Source organism: Brassica napus, chromosome C1 (genome assembly GCF_020379485.1).
Source record: "Brassica napus cultivar Da-Ae chromosome C1, Da-Ae, whole genome shotgun sequence".
Classification (NCBI taxonomy): domain Eukaryota; kingdom Viridiplantae; phylum Streptophyta; class Magnoliopsida; order Brassicales; family Brassicaceae; genus Brassica; species Brassica napus.
The window spans coordinates 38839770-38863072 of record NC_063444.1 but is presented as its reverse complement, the minus strand read 5'-3'; the positions used below and the strand labels follow the sequence as shown (position 1 = coordinate 38863072).

General features: G+C 30.0%; 1 protein-coding gene and 2 long non-coding RNA genes across 17 annotated transcripts; 2 read left to right on the top strand and 1 right to left on the bottom strand.

The window, feature by feature from the left end:
- Positions 1-877: 877 nt before the first annotated feature.
- Positions 878-3150, top strand: LOC106454982 (protein SRG1-like). Its single transcript, XM_048744466.1, has 4 exons — positions 878-1274; positions 1624-1871; positions 2219-2546; positions 2634-3150. The coding sequence occupies exons 1-4, from the start codon at positions 1011-1013 to the stop codon at positions 2883-2885; spliced, it is 1092 nt and encodes a 363-aa protein (XP_048600423.1). The 5' UTR covers positions 878-1010; the 3' UTR covers positions 2886-3150.
- Positions 3151-9014: 5864 nt separating this feature from the next.
- On the bottom strand, positions 9015-11373 carry LOC106376927. 15 transcript variants are annotated; one of them, XR_007317987.1, is made up of 7 exons: positions 10893-11373; positions 10592-10822; positions 10331-10492; positions 10162-10257; positions 9949-10066; positions 9511-9860; positions 9015-9396 (listed from the first exon to the last, which is right to left on the bottom strand). It is a non-coding gene; the product is annotated as an uncharacterized LOC106376927 (long non-coding RNA). The 15 variants fall into 15 exon arrangements; XR_007317988.1 differs by having other exon boundaries at positions 9511-9856; XR_007317989.1 differs by having other exon boundaries at positions 9511-9848.
- Positions 11374-12429: 1056 nt separating this feature from the next.
- LOC111201968 lies at positions 12430-13574 on the top strand. Its single transcript, XR_002654904.2, has 2 exons — positions 12430-13150; positions 13212-13574. It is a non-coding gene; the product is annotated as an uncharacterized LOC111201968 (long non-coding RNA).
- The last annotated feature ends 9729 nt before the right edge of the window (positions 13575-23303 follow it).

The window sequence follows — 23303 nt, the reverse complement described above, 5'->3', positions numbered from 1 at the left end:
TGGTCAACAAACTGAACCTACAAAGAATTTTGTAAAAAACAGTATTTATTTGAAGATATTTAATTTGAACTTTTTTTAATTTAATTAATTTAATTTGAACTTATGCCATACGTATACGTAGCCCTGGGACGGATCCGGATATCCGGAAAATTTAGGGTATCCGGATCCGGATCCGGATCCGTCGGATCCGTGGATTTAATATCCGGATCCGGATTCGTGGTTTCCGGATATCCGGGTTTCGGATATCCGTCTCGATATTCTATTATCCGCGGATATCCGGATCCGGATCCGGATCTGTCAAAATAAATAAAAATAATTTTTTTAACAAAAAATACAATTTTTTTAATATAATACATAAATTAGATATTTATAAATATATTTATATATGTTTGTAATATTGTAAAAACTAAAATATAATATTATAAGATTAATTCATGTATAAATATTAATATATCAAATATAAATATTAATAAAATATAAAAATTTAATGTATTTTAAAAATACGGATCCGGATCCGGATATCCGGACCTAAAAATTAAGATATCCAGATCCGGATTCGGTTTGCACGGATCCAAGATTTTACTATCCGGATTCGGATCCGGGCACCCCGAATATCTTATTTTCGGAGCGGATCCGGAGCAGATCTCGGATCGAATCCGGATCTCGGATAATAAGTCCCAGGCCTACGTATACGCTTATGATTATTTTACCAAAGGAAAAATTCGAAAGTGGTTGACAAAAAAAAAAAGTCGAAAGTGTACAAAATGGACCCCACTCTCCACAAAACCTGCAGCACTCAATTATACCCACAACATGCAAACAATAATAAACACCACTGAGCTCCAAGTATTTCTTCTATAAGTATAGATAGACTCTCTTATTTGATAAAAAAAAAAAAAAAGACTCACGACTCACACAGCAAATATATCTCCCACTTGTATTAGCTAAGTTCCAAAAAAAGCAGAAAAAATTCAAATCTGAAATCTCTTTCTCGGTTTGTTTGCTTCAATATGGCTCCTCTACCTATTTCTTCGATTAGAGTTGGTAAAATAGAGGATGTTCAAGAACTAATAAAATCAAAACCAAACAAAGTTCCAGAGAGATTCATAAGAGCCGCCAATGAAAGAGGAGGCTTAGTGTCGCTTAAGACTCACTTTCACCAACCTATTCCTGTTATTGATCTCTCTGAACTCTCTAAACCTCACACTAATGATGATTTTGTATTTGAGATTCTTAAGCTCTCACAAGCTTGTGAAGACTGGGGATTTTTTCAGGTAATTTATGATATTTTATTTAGATTTTGTTTTTTTTTTTTTTTTTTCTGTCAGCAGCAAAACAGATTCATATAGACTCTGCGAACCATCCCGGTAACTCTGCATCTATATGAACGACAAACGACGGCGGTTTTCTTGCACTGCGTGCTAGACTATCCGCCATATCCAAATATCTAATTTCGACAATTCTTATTTTATTTAGATATTTCGGTTTCTTAGGCAAAACCGTGGACAACTAACATGTTTGAATTTGATCATATATAAATACGAATTTTATCGCATTTGACTGGACTTATGTTTAAAGCTATATAAGAATCTCATAATGCTTTCCTACTACAACGTCGTATAGGTTATAAATCACGGGCTTGAAGTGGATGTGGTGGATGATATAGAGAAAGTGGCTAAGGAGTTCTTCGAGATGCCATTGGAGGAGAAGCAGAAGTATCCACTGGAGCCAGGGACCGTACAAGGATACGGTCAAGCTTTCATTTTCTCCGAAGATCAGAAGCTTGATTGGTGCAACATGTTTGCTCTTGGTGTTCATCCTCCTTCTATTCGTAACCCCAAACTTTGGCCTTCTAAGCCAGCTCGGTTCAGGTTCTCAACTAAAACCCCTATTTTCCCTTAACGCAATTATTTCATATTCTGAAGTAAGTATCCTTTTCAGTTTCATGATCATCATATTCTATAGATTTATTATTTAGTGACCATATGGCGCGCAAATGCAAATAGTTTTTACTAGAAAATGACACATACATAGTATACATGTTCTAAATCATGATTCGAATTTTAAAAACTTCTAGTGGATCATGAGATAATACAAAATTACATGACAATCTTAGTAAATTATATTTTCAATTATTTAATTATTTTTTTCAAAGACATTTAATTCACTTGTTTCTTTTTTTTTATTTGACTAACTAATTACTTTTCTTTTCCTTTAGTGAAAGTCTTAAAGGTTACTCAAAAGAAATGAGGAAATTGTGCAAGAGGTTGTTGACGTACATAGCAATAAGCTTGGGTCTAAAGAAAGAGAGATTTGAGGAAATGTTTGGGGAAGCAGTGCAAGCAGTGAGGATGAACTATTACCCACCATGTTCAAGCCCTGATCTTGTCTTGGGACTTAGTCCACATTCTGATGGAAGTGCTCTAACAGTTCTTCAACAGAGCAAGGACAGTTGTGTTGGGCTTCAGATCCTCAAGGACAATACTTGGGTCCCTGTCCTACCTCTTCCCAATGCACTTGTCATCAACATTGGTGATACAGTTGAGGTATTATTTTACATCGATTTTAATCAGAGTTAATTTATTGATCACCAAAATTATTAATTATATATAATTCTGTATATGTGCGTATAGGTGCTAACTAATGGGAAGTACAAGAGTGTGGAGCATAGGGCAGTGACAAACAGGGAAAGGGAGAGGCTTACAATAGTGACATTCTATGCACCAAACTATGAGGTTGAAATAGAACCAATGGGTGAGTTGGTTGATGATGAAACCAACCCATGCAAGTATAGAAGTTACAATCATGGTGACTACAGTTATCACTATGTCTCCAACAAGCTCCAAGGAAAGAAGTCCCTTGATTTTGCCAAGATTCTGAATTAACTAGTATTACTTTCACAACCCTTTCACGATCCATTAACTAGTTACCACTTATTTCTCTTATTCTTATAAACTTTAGGTTTGGAACTTTTGTGTGTATAATAATCGGAATGTTCCCCACCTAAGGGTTTTGACGTCATGATTGAACTCCCCAATGTACATACAACCTGTATTATATTATATTGTGTGTGGGTGGAGTTGGGTGTGTTTATGTGTTTATATATGTACGTCGAGAAGGAACAAAAGAATAAGAAAAATAACATCCGATCCATTGTTTTGTTGATTATATTTGTGCATACAATGCAATTTTCTTTAGTTTGTATCATTAAGCATATATATTCAAAAAATAATCTTCCTAGTGTTGAGAATAATAAAAGAATCTTCCTAAGTTGGTATCTAAATAATCGTTTTCTTCACGGGATTTGAATTAGCATGCTCAAAGATTTATTCGAGCAATTTGGAAGAAAAATTCAGAAGAAACGAGACAAATAAAGACAATAGGCTCTATTATTATGTAACTTGTTTTACCAAACGACAAAAGGCTCCATTATATGTCAAAGAACAAAATAAACAAACTAATTTTTATTACTATTAGTTAATAATGGCTCAGTAATAATTTTACGTTACAACTAGGTGTTTTCTTGCATCATATGAAAGTAAAAATTTTAAAATAAAAATTTGTTACTTTTCAGATTTTATTATTTGCTTATAATATTTAATTTTATACTTTTAATTTAATTATATGTAAAAATTAAGATAAAATAAGTAATTTTTTAGTTTTAGTTATATTTAACAATATATATGTATATATTTAATATTATAATACTGGAATTATTTTTATGTATTTTTTGACTAAAATATATTAAATAAAATACTATAAAATTAAAGAAAATTTTTTGTTAGGTATGTAACTATCAAAACATAAAACTAAATAATATTTTAAAATTTTATAGTATTAAAAAAAATAATGATATTAGGATTAGAAAATTACAGTCTTTTAAAAAAAATGCATAAAATTTTGAATTTTTTTAGTAGCAATTTTTACATAATTATAAAAATAGAATTAAATAATATTTCAAAAATGGTAAAATATTATTATATTTCTTTTTCTACTGTTATTTTATTTATTATTATATTAACAATGATCTATGAGTTATTACCATTTTTTTTTTTGATAAACCCTATCGGCCGAGCCTCGGACGGAACGCACTTAGTGATACAGAGTGGACTGGCTACCACACTGCCTGACTCGAGTTTGGAATACCTTCCGACTAATGCCAGGGGGTGAACCGATCATCTGTTACGATCCACCATGTAAACCACTTGGGCCGAAGCCCAAGCCCAGACTGACCAAGTGATGATAATTTAGTTCCCCGGGGGAATCGAACCCATGACTGATGTGGGTACACACCAAGCTCCAAGATATTGGCACTAGGCTACCACCACAAGGCGTGTCCGAGAAACCCAATGGACCATCTGCGAGCACATGATTTTTTGATTACCACAGTACCACCCCACCGACAGAGAGTCGAATCCGCGACTTCTAACAGTCGTGGAGTCGAATCCGCGACTTCTGACAGTCGTGTGTGAGAATCTCATTGGAACCAGTAGGCCATCAACGATATCTCAAAAATATAAGTTACAGTTAGATATAAATGTATATGTCACAAAAACTTGCCAAAATCTGTATGAGTTATTTTTCTTTTAATTCAATGTGGTTGTGACACACGGCAAATAATTTCTCAAATAATGTAGGGGATTATATTGTCGGTTCTTATTTCTTTGTCCCTTATACTTGATAGGAAAAAAAACGAAACAATGGATGGAGGATGATGTGGTTAAACGTCAGCATATTGGTGGGAACCATAAAAGATATATCATATCAAAATGTTTAACCTAAGATTACGACATAGTCATTCTTGTATAGAATCAACAATGTTCACTTTGTTAGTAATTAGAATAGTCACATCTCAATTATCACTCCTTCAGAAATATCTATTGCACCTGCTCCCAATTATTAACCGTTTTACCTTTACGGTTAATTGTTCAATTTCGTCTTGTTACCTATATCATTACTATGTGTATAAACTATAAATAAACTAAGTGCAAGTCGTTTACAAAAAAAAAAAAAACTAACTGCAAGTCACTTGTATCAATACTTTTATTAGGGTTTTTGTTTTTTTTGTCAGACCCCAAAATTAAATACTACTGGATCAATTCACTATCACACCAGATCTGGAATTAGACATAGCCAAACCAAAACATCTTCTATATGGATACAATGGGACCAATCGACAAATTGTTTTTACTCAGAACTGTGGTTGCAGTCTAGACAAGATGTAGGGGTGGCCAATATAATTTATGATTACTGGTTTTGGATTTTGGGATAACTTATGAAGAATTCAGTAATTGATCTCGACCTCAAAGTCTCGGACCTTGTGGATATGACATCAAAATGGTGGGATATTGAGAAGCTACACTCCTTATTCTATCCTATAGATGTTGAGATTACCATCAACATCAAGCCGATAGTTTTCAGACTTCTCATTTTATTTCACCAGCATCTCTGATGCACTCTTGATTCGAAAACAGGTATATGAACACATCTTGACATGTGAATCTTCTATCTCATGAAGAAAATGGCAGAATATCTACCAGCTTCTAAAACGTCACACAATTCCTGGTAAGAGCACAAGCAGACAGTACTTGCGTTGTATGATCAACGATGAATCTCACTGCTGTCTTCTCATCAGACATGTTCAATAGGCATTTGATGATCCATTCTAACAGCTTGTAAAACTTAGTCAACACTCTTTGATATCTCTCCCTTTGGTGTCTGAACACTAGAATACTCAATAGTGTATATCAACCATCAAGCTTCGTGTACCATCTTAACAATCTAACATCTCCAAGCTACACATAGCAATCTTCATTTTTGCTTAGCTATAAGCTTCTATTAGCACAAATTCTGATTTTTATCCATAGACAAGCTGAAACATAACTTTTCATGTGTCGCGGTACAACTCAAGCTCTCGTGTATTAGACCATAATCACCAAGAAATCCTTCAGTTCTGAATCTGGCACCACACAACAAATTCCTCTCGCAACCAAATCAAGTCCTCAATCTCTTTAGAGCGTCCAAGTTTCTCATCTGAGAAAAAACTTGAAGCTTTTGGAGTGTAAACAGTCTTTCCGAGAAGCCTTTCTGGAGTTGTTACAGAAACATGAGTTAATTCTTTTTCAGCCTTGAAGACCACAATCCATTATGATAACATTTCTCTGTAAAGATTTTAATCTAAAATATCAGAACCAGATGTTTGTATGTATGATCACTAAATCACACAAGCCTTAGAATATCCAGAGCTCCAAGAGCATTCAACATCAGAGTTACAATCTTCGCATTCAACGCAACATGCCATAAACCTGTTCTGTTTCAATAGATTGCCTTACATGAAACTCGTCTCAACCATTGGCTCTACTTACTCATCAGCATGATCTTTTTCTTGTGTGTAACCTTTGACCGTTATTCCACAAGTTAATTCACTTCTTGTATTCACTAAGCTGGTCCACCTCAACTTGGTCACGTGCAAGAACCCTTGGTAATAGATAACTACAAAAGCTCTTAGTTCGCTGCTCTGAAGCTCCATCATTCAACTGTGATATCAGTCTCTGAGTCAAATTCCCTTTGGCGAGAAACCAGTTCTACATGTCTAGAATTTTACTAGAGAAGGTTGAAAAGGCTCGAACAAACACACAAACCAACCGTTGTAATCTCAATCCCACCGCTGAATTTCAAGACTGTTGTGAACAGCCACGAATTAAGAAAGAAGACAATAGAGAACAAAGCGTATTGAGGCAAATACCCATTTAGAGTTTCTTATTATTGTGTGAATTGAATAATCTTACAAACCCTTAGACCCATATTTATAGCAGCCTCAAAACCCGATTTCTTTTATCCTTTAGGAATACATATTTATCTAGAAAAAGTTAATTTCCTAAACCTACAAAAGGCATACCTTACCGCGAGGGCCGCACCACGAGTGTTGGGCTTTTGTGCATAGAGATTTAAGACACACAGATGCAACAAACACCACCTTGACGAAAAATCTCTACAAAACTCTTTATCCCGTCTATCTTCTGAGGGAAACCTCCTTTGCTTCTCAGCATTGGCAAACACAGAGCAGATCCAAACAATGCTTGAACTTCTCCGTTGTAATAGGCTTGGTCAACATGTCAACATGATTCTCTGACGTATGCACCTTTTCCAATAAGACTTCTCCAGAAGCTGCCAACTCCCTTATCTTGTGAAACCTTATACGAATGTGCTTCGTCCTCCCATGATACACTTGATTTTTAGCCAAACATAATGCACTTTGACTATCACAGTGTAGCTGAACACCTTCTTGATCAACACCCAATTCGGATACAAGACCTTGTACCCATACTGCTTCCTTAGCTGCTTCCCCAAGTGCCATGTATTCAGCTTCAGTGGTCGACATCGCTACAATAGGTTGTTGTACCAATCTCCAGCATATAGGTGCTCCTGCAAGAGTAAATACATACCCTGTAGTCGACCTGCTATTATCAAGGTCTCCACCATAATCTGAATCCACGAACACAATAACTGAATCCTGCACTTCTCCTCCAAACATAAGCCCATACTCACTTGTCCCTTGTAAGTACCTTAGGATCCACTTCACAGAATCCCAATGTTTTCTTCCAGGATTCGATATGTACTTACTGACTTGACTAACTGCTTGTGCTAGATCCGGCCTTGTACACACCATTGCATACATCAAACAGCCAACTGCGCTAGCAGAAGGAACCTCTGCCATATCCTTGAGCTCTTCAGCAGACTTTGGACTTTGCTCTGCTGAAAGTATGAAGTGATTCGCCAATGGTGTAGAGACTGATTTTGACTTCGAGTGCTGGGCTTTTACTGGTGAACAGAGATTTAAGACACACAGATGCAACAAAGACAGTAGCATCGTGAATATTGTCACCAAGTTTTAGCTCAATTGAATCTTTTTAGATCGTTGGACGTTGCCATGAATAAGTATTCTCAGGACTGATTTCTGCATTATTCTTGCTTTTATTTTGATCCAGTGTCTGAAACTCATCTGCAACCTTTTATCCACTTCTTTCATACTTCCAACCACCAACTGTAACTCGGATGGTGATAGAAACTGTCTATCTTGTATGATCTCAGAATCCACCTCATCTCACACTAACTCTTTGGTATAGTTCAGTATGTCTGGAAGCATAAAAAGTTAAAAACTAACTTTCTACTTATATTATTATTTATTAACAACTAGGGTCATACGGGCGGGTAAAAACTTATAAAACTATTAAAAATATATTGATTGGTAAGATATATTTTAATATGTTTAGTTACTCTTGTTTCAAATAATAAGATAGTTTAATTTTACAAAATTATGATGCCAATGCCATTATGTTTCACTTAATTTACTCGAAATTATAACAAAACTATTCATGAAAATTGACTATTTTCACCTTTTTATGAATTGTTCTTATTTATTCTTAAAATTAGTTTTTTGTATTACATTGTATATTTTGGATTACATTATGTATATATATTGTGTATTTGCCTGACATGCAACTGTATTTTTCACCTAAAGTATTGTAGAAAAGTAATTAAACAAACGGTTTAACATATGAAATTCATCTTAATTGGAAAGTATATATATATATATATATATATTTTTTTTTTTTGGTAAAAATGTAAAGATTGGAAATTATATTCATATTATCTATGCTATTTTCTTGGAACGCATATTATTATCTATGCATACTTCTCAATTTTGATGGTTAATTCCAACTTTTACAAACAAAACCAAGACTACGAACAGAACACACAAAACAATCTTTATATTGAAAGTCATATATTTGAAGTTAGTTGGTCGATCCAACATTAGAGCCATTGTTTTTGTAATCCTTTTTTCCTTATCTTATTGTTAAGGTTGGTAAATTTTGGTTCGGAGTACATTTGTGAGTGAGTAACATTATCATAAACTCAGACAGTTATTATTAGATGTGTTCTAAGAGGTGTTCCATTCTTCTATCTTATAACTTACGATTTTGTTTTCTTTCAAATTCTGGGGTTTTCGTTCAGAAAGAATAAAAGTGGCTGCTGAGACCATTTTATAGTTTTAGTCCATGTTTTAGCTATTGGCTTATAAGCCGAGTATAGCTTTTTCTCTAATCATATTAATTTTCTTTAATCATATTAACTCTGGTCACACAAATGGAACAGATAAATTGTAGAGCACTTCAGCTAAGGTTAGAGATGAGCTGATTTAATTTGCCTCCGGATTCATGCTTTGTATCATCGCGAGACCATTTCAGCCTGTAGACCTTAGATTTGTGTCCCACGGGCTTCCTGTTCTCGACTCGAATATTGTGTTAAAGGAAGTTTATGCCTCTATAGGCCCTGGTGATAAGATCCTTGACCTTCCTTTGTTTAGACTTTCTTGCACTGTGTTCCGTCCAAAACCTGTAAGTTATATATGTGGAATACTCCTTTCATAGAAGAAGCAAAAAAAGACACAGGTTGCTATTTTAATAGTAAAACCAAAAAACAATTTTATATGATGCTTTCATTGAATACCTTTCACAACTTCTGCCTTCAGAGTAAGCCCGTGGAACTATTTGCCTCCATCAGCTGCAAGCGCATCTTGAGATGACGGTGGAGGGGAACAAAGAGAAATAATAGAAAGACAATAAATACCAAACTATACACAGTAATGTCTCGAAAATTAGAAATGTACATCCTAACTTGAGAGTTTAATCATAAGTCGCACCTCCATGATATATCAATGTTGAGTTCCTTTGAATCTCTCTCTTTCTCTTTTGTTCCAAGACTTGATAATGTTATTACTTATTGCTGATTGTCTTGCTAAATCAGCATGTAATCTCCACTCTGTACCCACCTTCGGGTGTTGAACTCTGTCTTTCTAGCTTAATTTAATTAAAGGTTTGATAAAAAAAATCATAAATCGTACATGTAAAGAGGATTACGACGTTTTTTCTTAGTGGTTTAACTCACCTGATCAGAAAAAATTAGCTAGTGGTGTCTAATATGCGTGAGAGAAGTGAAACTGAATCCCGAAAAAACAGTATCTTGGTGGCATTGTGGGAGGCCATGTCATGAGAGTCTTCGAAACCTGCGTCAAGTATTTATGAATTATGATGAAGAGGTGGAACGCTCTACAAAATACATAAACTGAAGTATGATACAGAGGAAATGAAAGAAACTAACCTTATCCAACAGTTTCAACACTTTCTCCTTAGTTTTTTCTTGCGTTGGTGTGAGTTCTCCCGTGTATGTTTGCCACTTGATTTCTTCAACACCCTCCTTCACGTTTAGACAGTTTAAGAGATAAATTAGTTCAGAATTTAATTTGACAAAAAGTCTCAGCAACACTTACAATACAAAAGTAATCATTACATCTGCTTCATCAATAGCATTTTTCCCAATGCTCCAAAACCATAAGCCCTGTATGGTGTCTGTCTTGCTCTCCGAAGTAAAGCTTCTCATTCAGAAAAGCTTCTCATTCAGATCCATCATCCATGTGTTCTTCTTATCTGAGCTACAAACCAATAAGTTTACAAAAAAGAGGCCTTTCATTCATAAAGTAGACAACTTTCTTATGTATAGAACCAAAGAGTAGAGAGCTGAGCAACATTACCAACGTCATCGAGAGTAGAAGGTAACACCAACCTCTCCCAAGTTCTCCATTCAAGAACAAATTTTAAAGTTGAGAAGCTTTACTTCAGAGAGATCGGAAAAACCATCGAATCAAGGACCACCGCGTTTGATGTTTCGAACTTCCCAGAATCGGAGCAAACACACCTCGACATCGGAAGAACAGCTGCCGGCGTTTAAAACACCAAGAAGAACAACTGAACTAGCCATTATACTGCAAATATTATGTTTATTGAGGATCTTAATGAACTGAGTGAAACGATGTTCTAGGGATGTAGGAGTACCTTTGTAATGAGGGTGTATAGGTAACGTAACGTTTCCAAGTTTTGGTCGCCAGAGAGATGAACGGATGAAGAACTCTGAAGACAATTAGATCGAGTTTCTTCCACACTTAGATCGGCCATTCTCAAGCTCTTCACGGGATTTGGCTCGTCGCTTTGATGAAGGAAAAAATCGAAGATTGGCTGCCGCAGTTTGAGATCTTCTGCAATTGGAAGTGAGATCGACGACTTTTGGGAGCTAGGAGACACCGGGGCTTCTGGTCGCGAGTTTAGGAGGCCGCGGCGGTGAAACGATGAACGCGGGCTCACGCCGCGAAAGAAGCTTGGTCACGACAATGGAGGGAGGCAATCGCGGTTGGACCACCAGCGATCATCTGGAGCCGCGACAGTGATGACAGGAAGAGTCGCGAGATGCTTCGAAGTCGCGGAGACGATGAACTCTTGCAGTAGAGATGGTCCTGTTGGGCTGCGAAAGAAAATGAAGCCCATCAGAATACATATTAAATGAAACGATGAGTTTTGTGTTTCTGGGACAGGTGTCAAGCTCATATTACACTATTTGATGAGGTGGCAGCCTCACAGAAGAGAAACGCTTTTCTTTATATTATCAGATATTAGACTAGATTAAGAACTTGCGCGGGATAGACATTATATATAAAAATTATTTTATGTATTATATGTTCTTACATATTATGAAATAATAAATATATATTGAATAATTAAAAGTCAGTAACTATTACATATATAATTAAATTGATGCGAACGTATAAATTAATTTTACTAATCCAAACATTTTTTTAAAAAAAATTGATAGGATATGTAATTAAATTTAAGTGATATTAACATACATAGTATATTTTTAATATTAATATCTATTTTTTTTTAAATGATGCTTTCTACTCATATGTTTTTTTATCATCTGTATTTTTAATAGCAAAAATTTTAAATTACTGATAACAAAATTTTCATTGTGGGATTAATAATTTTAGTAATTGATAATTTAAAAAAATTATCAATGTTAGTTCAAAACTTTTATCAACAAAAAATTATTCAAAGTAAATTTTGAAACTAAAATATTTATTTATTCAATATGGTGTATAGTTTAATTTAGAATGATATATATACATATATATTTTAAATCTTAATGATTAATTAAATTAGACTTTTACTTATATGATTTTGTAATCATTTGTATTTTGTCATAAAAAAAATTTTAAACCATGGATCGCAAAATTTGAATGTGAGACTTTTAACAGTTTTAGTAATTTATAGTCATTTTTAAAAATTTTAAATATAAAATATACAGAAAAATCTAAATTTTTATAATATGGTTATTGTGTTTTTTTAAAAATTATTTTAATAGTTTTAAATTAAACAAATTTGATAGAAGATACATTTTTTTTATCAGATCTTTATTATTCAAAATCATTAATTGTCATATTTACTTTACACACATTAGGCAATTCTGTAATCTTTATTTAAGAAAATAATAAATGACATTAATAATGAATTTATGGTTAGTTTAATAAAAAGTTTATTATATAATTAGATGGACCAACCTATTTCTCTAATAATTCTAAGAATCATCCTATCGATAACATGTGTTTACAAAAAGAAGTTGTAATGTTTCACAAATAATATATAGGGGATTAGATATGGGATAATTTGAAAATACCATATTTATGATTTTAAATTTAAAAAGAACGATTTTTTAATTAAATTTCGAGAACTATACTTTTCTATAAATGATAAGACATTTTTATCCATATTTTACCTTGTTAAAAAATTAAACTAAATTTTAAATTTGTCACTGAGTATTTCATTAAATTAAAAATTGAAATGGACTTAAAACGTGGTCCAATTCAAGGATGACCCAATTCAAAAAGTTCATTACAGTAACAGGAAAGAGCGAAGAGCCCTTTCGGCTAAATCGTCGGCAATAAAGTTTTCCGATCGAGAGAGAAGAGAGAAAAAGATTGTCACAAACTCGGATATAGCTCTGATGAGCGTTGAGTTGTTGGAGAAAAAAATTAGGGTTGAATCGCATCGCTTCGCAAGGGCCTCTGCAATTAGTGGTGAGTTGACGAAGGTTTGGATCACCGGCCCCTGAGATGGAGCTGCCAGAGGTGGACCCGAGAAGACCCAACCTAGTCCCGATGTCTTCTTGTCTGAATTCCAAGCGGCGTCTGTTTTACAAGTGATCAATCTAAAGACCTCTTCGCTACTAGATGATTGTCCGATAGAGGCTCGAGGTCCATAAGGTATTTTGCTAGTCTCAAGGTATTTTCCTTTCTTTTTCTAACCTCATACCCTTTAATGCAGTTTCCTCCGGAGAGATCGCTTAACACTAGTGTGTTCCGTGCTGGCCAAATGGCCTTACAAATCCACGGAAAGATATTGAATGCAATTCCTCATGGAAGAAAACAGATTGCTGTTTGGAATTTGACAATGGCCTTTTTGACAGAAGCATCCGCAGCGCTATGTGAACTGCTTGACGTTAAGGAACACACTTCTAGACCTTTACAGCAAAAGGGCATGTAAAAAAAGTATGTATGTTGGATTCAAGACTCTTAAATCTGAGGCAAGGAGCTGCCGATAATAATCCTCTTTTTTGAGCTACAGACCAGAGAAAAGCATGTTAATATTTTAAAATAACAAATTAAATATTTTTAGGCTTGTCTCTAATTTTCGTTTTATGAATTCTATACACGCATTATATAAAGTAGGGCCTAATATAAAGTCCAAATACATACGATCTTCCTGCCAAGTAACATTTTATAATTTAAATATTTTCATAAGTTTATTGTCTAATTAACTTATAATTAAATAATAGCTATGAACAAAATCATTTTAGAATTCTTTTGCCATTTATGTTGACCCATATATTGATTTTGAGAAAATTTGTTTATCATAACTATTGCAATTCTTACCAAGATATCGTTGCAGGTGAGATTCTAGAGAAAATAGTAAAAAGCTTAAGAAATACTCTTTCCATTTTTAAAGTGTCACTTTGACATTTTTTTCACATAGATTAAGAATGTGATTAAAATGTAACTAAATCCTACAATTTATTAATTGAGACGTCAATTAAGTGACACTAGACCTTGATCCGCGCGCCAGCGCGGATTTGAATTTTCGGTTTTTGGTTATTTATTTAACTAAATAATGTATTTGTAATATTTGATGTATTATATTGACCAACTAAATAATTTTTTTGGCATCTTAAACCATCTATTTACGATGATTATTAGATATCATATAAAAAATTGAACAAATAGACGTAATTAGAGAATTGTAGACGATATATAAAAACAATGGTTATTAATATAAAATATGAAGAAATATTATATTATGACTTAGTATGGCATAAAAGATTATAAATTAGTTATACATGTTTAAAGAAAATAAAATGATTTTTAAACTTCTACGAAAAATTTAACATATAAAAAAGGGCGATGAATTAGTCATCAAATTGTAAATAATTTCATAATTTTATTAATAATAAATTATTTATAGTCTTTGTTTTTCGTCAAGACAATTATTAAATGTCCATAAAATTAATATGTTAAAAAGCCATATTATGAAAGCCCATATTGTAACCGTTTTTTTCCGGGAAGTGTAACAAAAAAAATTACATTTAACTCTTCGTTTTGTTTAAGTTTGTGTCGGTAAAAGATTAAAAAAAATTCCTCTATCTTTTTCAATGTTCAATTTGAAGCTTATTATGCGGAAATCATACGCAAATATAGGCAATTGGTTGGAATCTCTATATCTTTATATTCTTATAAATTTTAAATTTATTGTTTCCTTTTCTGCAAGCAAATCAATTACCGAAGTAATAGATCAATTGGTTGGAATCAAATCTATTCTTATAATTACTGTAATTATGGTTATAGTTTCTATATTTAATAGGTACATTAAAGATACGACATTGTAGATATTTTGTTTTGATTAATAGAAGATATTGGATTTTGAGTTTGTATTTATTGATTTGTTTTTTTATAAAGCTTAGAAAATCAATGGGATGATTGGTTGGTTGATACATCCTATAAAGAAAACGAAAACTATAGGTGGTTTGAATATTGTACATCGATCAATGCATGATGTAAGTTGACTGTATAAAACTTGAATATGATCATTTCAAACTAAAGTATAAATAGGTTATATGCATTTGTTATATTGTAGTTAATATATTTTAAATATTACATAAGTCAAGTGATTCACGTTTTCGTAAAAATAAAATTCAAGTTCATTATTAGGCCGTACTCGTACATAATAAGCTACGTTAAATATGATGTATTTTTATGTTCATTTAATGACATTAAGTTTAAATTTGATTAAGAAAAACTCATTAATTTAACTGGAAAAGACAAACATTAAAATAGGCAGGTTTATTTAATGACATTAAGTTTAAATTTGATTAAGAAAAACTCATTAATTTAACTGGAAATGACAAACATTAAAATAGGTTGTTTAATTTAATTCTCAGTGGCATGGAAGTGTAAATAAGTTAGAAAACTTTGGGGTATTTTTTAATGGTACTTCTCTTTTAATAATAGAGATGTGCTCACGTGGTTAAATTTTTATTTATTTAATTAAAGTTGTAAAAATGAAACTAATCATAGAACTTCCTAATCTAATCTAGGGAAATTGCCAAAAATACCATTTTCAAAGTACAATTTTTCATGTTTACACTAACCACTTTTATCCTCATCTTTAATTAAGACTAAAAGACATTTATAACCTTTTGATTAACTTTGACAAAAAAAAAACATATGATTAACTAATCTAAACCTAAAACCTAAAACATCAACTCTAAACCCTAAATCATCAACCGTAAACCCTAAACCATAAAATATCAACTCTAAATCTTAAACCCCGAAACATCAACTTTAAACCCTAAACTATGAACCTTCAAATCTAACTCTAAACCCTAAACGTAAACCCTAAACACTAAATCTAAACTTAAAACATCAACTTTAAACCATAAATCATCAACTCTAAAACCTAAACCATGAAACATCAACTATAAACCCTAAACCGCGAACCATCAACTCTAAACCCTAAACCTTCAAATCTAAACCCTAAAACATCAACTCTAAACCCTAAACGTAAACCCTAAATCCTAAACACTATATTTTTTTGAAATTCAAACCCTAAACCCTAAAACCCTAAACCTTCAAATCTAAACCCTAAAACATCAACTCGAAACCCTAAACGTAAACCCTAAACCCCTAAACATTCAAATCTAAACCCTAAAACATCAACTTTAGGGTTTTAGGGTTTAGGGTTTAGGATTTAGGGCTTAGAGTTCAAGGTTTAGGATTTAGGGTTTAGAGTTGATGTTTTAGGGTTTAGGGTTGATGTTTTAGGGTTTAGGGTTTACTTTTTAGGGTTTAGGGTTTAGTGTTAATAATTTAGGGTTTAGTGTTGATGGTTTAGTGTTTAGAGTTGAAGTTTAGGGTTTAGGGTTTAGAGTTTGATGTTTTAGGGTTTAGAGTTGATGTTTCAGGGTTTAGGGTTTAGAGTTGATGTTTCGGGGCTTAGGGTTCGTATTTCAAAAAAAAATAGGGTTTATGATTGATGGTTTAGGGTTTATGGTTCGTATTTAAAAAAAAAGTTTATGATTGATGGTTTAGGGTTTAGAGTTGAATTTAAGGGTTTAGGGTTTGAATTTCAAAATAGAATAATTCAAAAAAAGAACAAGGGTATAAGAATCTTTTTCCACTTAACGAAGAAAATATTTTTGAAAATGTCCCTTTAGTGGTGGTAAAAAATGAAAAGTAGTAACATGAAAGTGGTAAACGTGTAATTTCCCCTCTAATCTATAGTACCATACAAACAATTAATTTTTTAAGATAAAATAATTAACATAATTTGTTTATAGAAATAATTAAATCTCATATATTAAATTATAGAAATTTAAATAAATACATATGGTATTATAGAAATAATTATATAAACGATTTTAACATATTTATATTAATAATGGATACAATAAATTATAGATTACAAAAAAAATAATTAATCTAAGCCTAATAATATTTTTTTATACTCACTATATATATATATATATATATATATATATATATATATATATTGATTTATATATATATCTTTTTTCTAAAATATGTGCAATGAATGCAAAATAGTCAAATATATATTTTTTAAAAAAATTCATTCATTTTTCAGTGACGCTTAAGTGTCATTCATAGGTGAAATATATAATTAATTTTCTTAATTTGTTTAGTTGTTGGTCTTTGAATTTTCGTTTATTTAATTAAAGTTTTTAAAAGGAAACTAATCATAGAACTACCTAATCTAGTCTATATTACCATACAAACAATTAAACATTTTAAGATAAAAGAATTAACATAATTTCTTTATAGAAACAATTAAATATCATGGATTACATTATAGAAATTTAAATAAATACATATGGTATGATAGAAATAATTATATAAACGATTTTAACATATTTATATTACAGTAAATTATAGATTACAAAAAACTAATTAACCTAAACCTAATAATATTTTGTTTTACTCAATATATATATATATATATATTCTAAAATGTATCCAATGAATGCAAAATAATCAAATATACAATTTAATAAAAAATTATTTATTTTTCATTGACAAATATTGATTGTAAAGTTAAGTTATTACTTTCAAAAATGATTATATTATTTTTATATTTAAAAAACATGGAAATATATAGTAAGTCTTTTAAAATAATATTAATAAATAAAAATATTTATTATAATATAAAATTGAAAATCTGGAACAATATACTAATACGAAACTAAAGGTAATATACTCTATTAATATAATTCTTATAGCCTTGATTATAATAAAATTATATGGTAAACTATTTAAAATAATATTAATGAATTGAAAAGTTTATTATAATATAAATTAAGAAACGAGAATAATATATTAATGGGAAATTGCCAAAAATACCTTTTTCAAAGTACCACTTTTCATGTTTACATTAATCACTTTTACCCTTGTTTTTAATGAAGGGTAAAAGAAATTTATAACCTTTTGAATAACTTTGACAAAAAAAAACATATGGTTAACTAATCTAAACTTAAAACATCAACTTTAAACCCTAAATCATCAACTTTAAACTCTAAACCATGAACATCAACTCTAAACCCTAAACCCCGAAACATCAACTCTAAACCCTAAACCCTAAACCTTCAAATCTAAACCCTAAAACATCAACTCTAAACCCTAAACGTAAACCCTAAACCCTAAATCTAAACTTAAAACATCAACTTTAAACCCTAAATCATCAACTCTAAATCCTAAACCATGAAACATCAACTCTAAACCCTAAACCCCAAAACATCAACTCTAAACCCTAAACCCTAAACCTTCAAATCTAAACCCTAAAACATCAACTCTAAACCCTAAACGTAAACTCTAAACCCTAAACCCTATATTTTTCTGAAATTCGAACTCTAACCCCTAAAACACTAAACTTTCAAATCTAAACCCTAAAACATCAACTCTAAACCCTAAACGTAAATTCTAAACCTTAGAACCCTAAATCTTCAAATCTAAACCCTAAAACATCAACTCTAGGGTTTTAGAGTTTAGGGTTTAGGATTTAGGGTTTAGGATTTAGAGCTGAAGGTTTGAGGTTTTGGGTTTAGAGCTGATGTTTTAGGGTTTAGGGTTAATTTTTTAGGGTTTATGATTTAGGGTTTACTTTTAGGGTTTAAGGTTTAGTGTTGATAGTTTAGGGTTTAGTGTTGATTGTTTAGGGTTTAGATTTGAAGTTTAGGGTTTAGGGTTTAGAGTTGAAGTTTTAGGGTTTAGAGTTGAAGGTTTAGGGTTTAGGGTTTAGGGTTGATGTTTCGGGGTTTAGGGTTTAGAGTTGATGTTTCAGGATTTAGGGTTCGTATTTCAAAAATAATAGGGTTTAGGATTGATGGTTTAGGGTTTAGGATTCGTATTTAAAAAAAATAGGGTTTATGATTGATTGTTTAGGGTTTAGATTTGAATTTTAGGGTTTAGGATTTAAATTTCGAAATAGTATAATTCGAAAAAAAATAAAAAAATTAAAAAATGTTTTTTTTTTTAATTTTTATTTATTTAAATATTTATTTATTATATATATTAAAAACAAGGACATAAAAATCTTTTGCCACTTAATGAAGAATGTATTTTTGGAAATGTCTCATTAGTGGTGGTAAAAATGAAAAGTATTAGCATGAAACTGGTAAACATGTAATTTCTCCTATATTAGTACATGAGTAGAGTTAAGACTATTGATATAGTTTTGATAATAAGAAAATTGACTTGCTTATTTTTTAATAGGAAAATAAGAAAGGATAGATATATAAAACATTAGTCAAGAATAATAAAACCTATTTGTTATATTCTTGGTTGTATTCTTTGTTATTTGATATTTCTACATGCTTAATTTTTTATTTTTTTTTCCAAAATACATGTGTTTTACGTATTACTTTAACTATTAATTAATTATTTGTAACTATTTTACTTCTAAAAAAAGTGGTAGACTAAATAATGAGAAAATAGAAAGTGTTATAAAATAATTATTTTGTTCATTAATCTTTTTTTCTTATTGATCAAGAAATATGTCATAAAAGACTTTTTGGAAACTTATAAAAAAATTTAAAGAATTAACAATATATCTCAATAATCTTACAATACCAACACTTTTGATTTTCAAACTATTTAAAATAAAAATATTATTTTTAATAGTTATGATTATTATTCAAAATTATAAAATCATAAACATAATATATAATACTTTTATATCCCCCTATATATTAAATGAAAAGTCAATTAAGTGATTTCTGCTGATGTGCCGCTTATAGGAGAACTTTCCAATTAATTGTTATAATTTGATTGGTCGTTGTGACAAAAAAATAAAAAAAATATTGGTTGATTGTTTTTAGTTTTCTTATTTATTTAAGAGAAAATGACTAGGATAGCACTAAAATTTTTTTTGTCACAAATATAACCTATAAGAATAAAAATGACCAAAATAGCACTTAATGTTTTATCAAAAGAGATAAATATACACTTATAACCCAAAGGTAAATTAATTTAGATATTAGGGTTTAGAGTTAAGGGGTGGGGTTTAGGATTTATGATTTAGGGTTTAGGGTTTAGGGTTTAGGGTTTGGGGTTTGGGGTTTAGGGTTTAGGGTTTAGAGTTTAGGGGTGGGGTTCAGGGTTTAGAGTTAAGGGTGGAGTTTAGGATTTAGGGTTTAAGGTTTAGAGTTTGGGGTTTAGGGTTTAGAGTTTAGGTTATAGGATTTAGAGTTGTGGAGTGGGGTTTTGGGATAAGATTTCAAATTTTGAAAAATAAAAAAAATTTAAATTTTTCAAAAGATAAAATGTTATTTTGGTCGTTTTAGTTTTTGAGTGCTATTTTTGTGATATAAACTTAGAAATGTGCTATTTTGGAGATTTGCCCTTTATTTAGTTATTGTTTTTAAAAGAAAACTAACCCTAAAATTACATAATCTAATATATGTTTCCAAACATACAATTAAAAATCTTAAATATAGATGAATTAATATAATTTATTTATAGAAACAATTAAATATCATAGATTACTTTATATAAATTGATAATATACATTTAAATACATATAATACTACATACACAATTATAAAAACAGTTCTTAATATATATCTATATTATTAAAATTGAAGTACATTTTGGTACTGTTTGGAAATTTAGATAGCAGATTAAATGAAAGTTGTTTGGAAACAAATATATCAAATTAAATATTTTTTTATTTACATATTTAGTTACTGTATTTCTTTCTCATTTACAGATTCTGTCGTTTGAAAACTTGGATAGCATATTAAATGAGAATTGTTTGGAAACACAGATTCCAGATTAAATGTTTCCTTTTATTTACACATTTAGCCATTGTATTTCTTTCTTATTTACAAATCTGCCACTTCACTTAAAATCAAAAAATTAAATTAATTACAATGAATTGTTATTTCTTTTTGCTGAAAATAAAAACACAAATTGTAATATATAGTATATATTAATCTTGTACAATAGAATTTTCAAGAAAACCAAATATCATAAAATTAATAATAATTCATAAAAATTTAATGTAAAAAATTAAATCATTTTTAAATAAATAAACAAAAAAATCAATAGGTTAATATATGGCTATTACAGTTAGATCAAATTGCGTCAAATTATAAAATTATAAATATAATATTACGTACAGATAAAAAATTATTATCAAACATCTATATTATAATATAATATATTCTACTCTAAATATATTTTACAAAACATAAAAATATAAATGAACATTTTATAAAATCAATGGTTTATAAATTTACGTTGAACGCAAGTTAAATCCAACATCCGCGCGGAGACGCGGATCAAGATCTAGTATCTTATTAAAGTAGAAGTACTTTAAGCTTTTGTTTGGCAACATAGATAGAAGTTAAAAAAAAATAGCGTTGTTTGGAAACATGAATAGCAGTAAGTTAGGAAAAAAAATAATGGGCTTATGCTATTAATAAATTGGAAGTTCATTACATTATATTAAAAAGTAATGAGTTTATGCTACTTGATATACATATTCATATGAAAATAATAATTTAAAATTTATTTATATCAAAAATTCATTCAAAAATATACATATATTCAAAATTTGATTTTTACTAACATATTTTCCAATAACCATTATAAAATATTTTCAATATATATAAGAAAAATACAATACAAAACTCAGTTTCAAACACCAATTTAAATTATGGTTTTTATATTTCACATTAAAATTTCAAAATATAATATATGTGATTATTTATAAGATTCTACGTATAAAATGTTATTAATTATAAGAAAACTTATTTAATGGTACGTATAAAATGCGATTAATTATATGATAACACATACTTTTGTAACCTATGATGACCCATATATGATATATAATAGTGATTAGGGATGGGCGTTCTGGTTCGTTTTCGGATCTTTTTTGGATTTTTTGTTCGGTTCAGATCTTTGAAGATTCGGTTCGGATTTGGATAACCAATTTAAATTATTTTAAAAATTTAAAAATTTATTATATGCTTTAATTTTTTAAAAAATCTATAACAATAGAATATATTACATATAAATTTGAATAACATATGTAAAAGTACTTAACTTAACATATAAATTGGTTTGGTTTAAATATTTGTATACAAAATTAATAATTATTTCAGTGTTTTTGGAGTTTTGAATATATTTTAACTATTTTAAATATTTACGTTCGATTATTTGTATATATTTTCAAGTATTTAAACGAACTTAAGAGTATCATATATATTCTGAATGTTTTTATATATATTAAATTTAAAAATAATTAATATATATAAGTATATCAATCTATTTTGGATATCCAAAATACTTCGGTTCGGATCGATTAGGTTTCAGTTCTTCAAATACAATTTTTTTGAATAATTTGGATATTTAATCAATTTCTGTTTGGATTTGGTACTACTTATTCGGATTGGGATCGGTTCGGTTCTTCGAATTCGAGTTTTTTGCCTAACCATAAATAGTGACATAAAAAACAAATAGTATCATGTTTTTTTTTAAAATACACTCGCGTGGACGCGCAGGTCAAAATCTAGTTTATATTAGTAGGGAATACAATAAATCATAGATTCGAGAAAACTAATTAATGTAAACCTAATAATATTAATCAAACCCACTCATTCACTCTATATATATTCTAAAATGTTTCAAATGAATTCAAAACAGTCAAATATATAATTTTAAAATTTTTTCATTATTTTCCGTTGACAATGTGATATCATAGATAAGTTATCACTTTTAGAAATGATTAAAATATTTTTATATTTTAAAACATAAAAAATTATATGATAAGTCATTTAAAATTATATTAATCTAGAAAAGTTATTTAATTTATCTATTAATATAAACAGATGGATTAAAATTATTATATGGTAAGTCACTTCAAATTTTCCTATATATTAACTGAGAAGTCAAATAAATGATTTTTACTGACGTGTCGCTTGTAGGAGAACTTTTCAATTAATTGTTAAAATTTGATTGATTGATGGTTTTATTTTTTTTATTTATTTAATTAAAGTTTTCGAAAGAAAACTAACCCTAGAATTACGTAATCTAATATATGTTTCCAAACATACAATTAAACATCTTAAATATAGATGAATTAATATAATTTATTTATAGAAACAATTAAATATCATAGATTACATTATATAAATTGATAATATACATTTAAATACATATGATACTACAGAAACATCTTTAAAACAGTTTTAATATATTTATATTAGTAGTGAATACAATAAATCATAGATTCCAGAAAACTAATTAATGTATACCTAATAATTTTAATTAAGCTCACTCATTCACT

Excerpts from the sequence above, each read along its gene's own strand:
- LOC106454982 (XM_048744466.1), top strand. The coding sequence starts at position 1,011 with ATGGCTCCTCTACCTATTTCTTCGATTAGAGTTGGTAAAATAGAGGAT. Across the intron at positions 1,872-2,218 it reads TCTAAGCCAGCTCGGTTCAG|TGAAAGTCTTAAAGGTTACT; the intron begins GTTCTCAACTAA and ends CTTTTCCTTTAG. Across the intron at positions 2,547-2,633 it reads ACATTGGTGATACAGTTGAG|GTGCTAACTAATGGGAAGTA; the intron begins GTATTATTTTAC and ends ATGTGCGTATAG.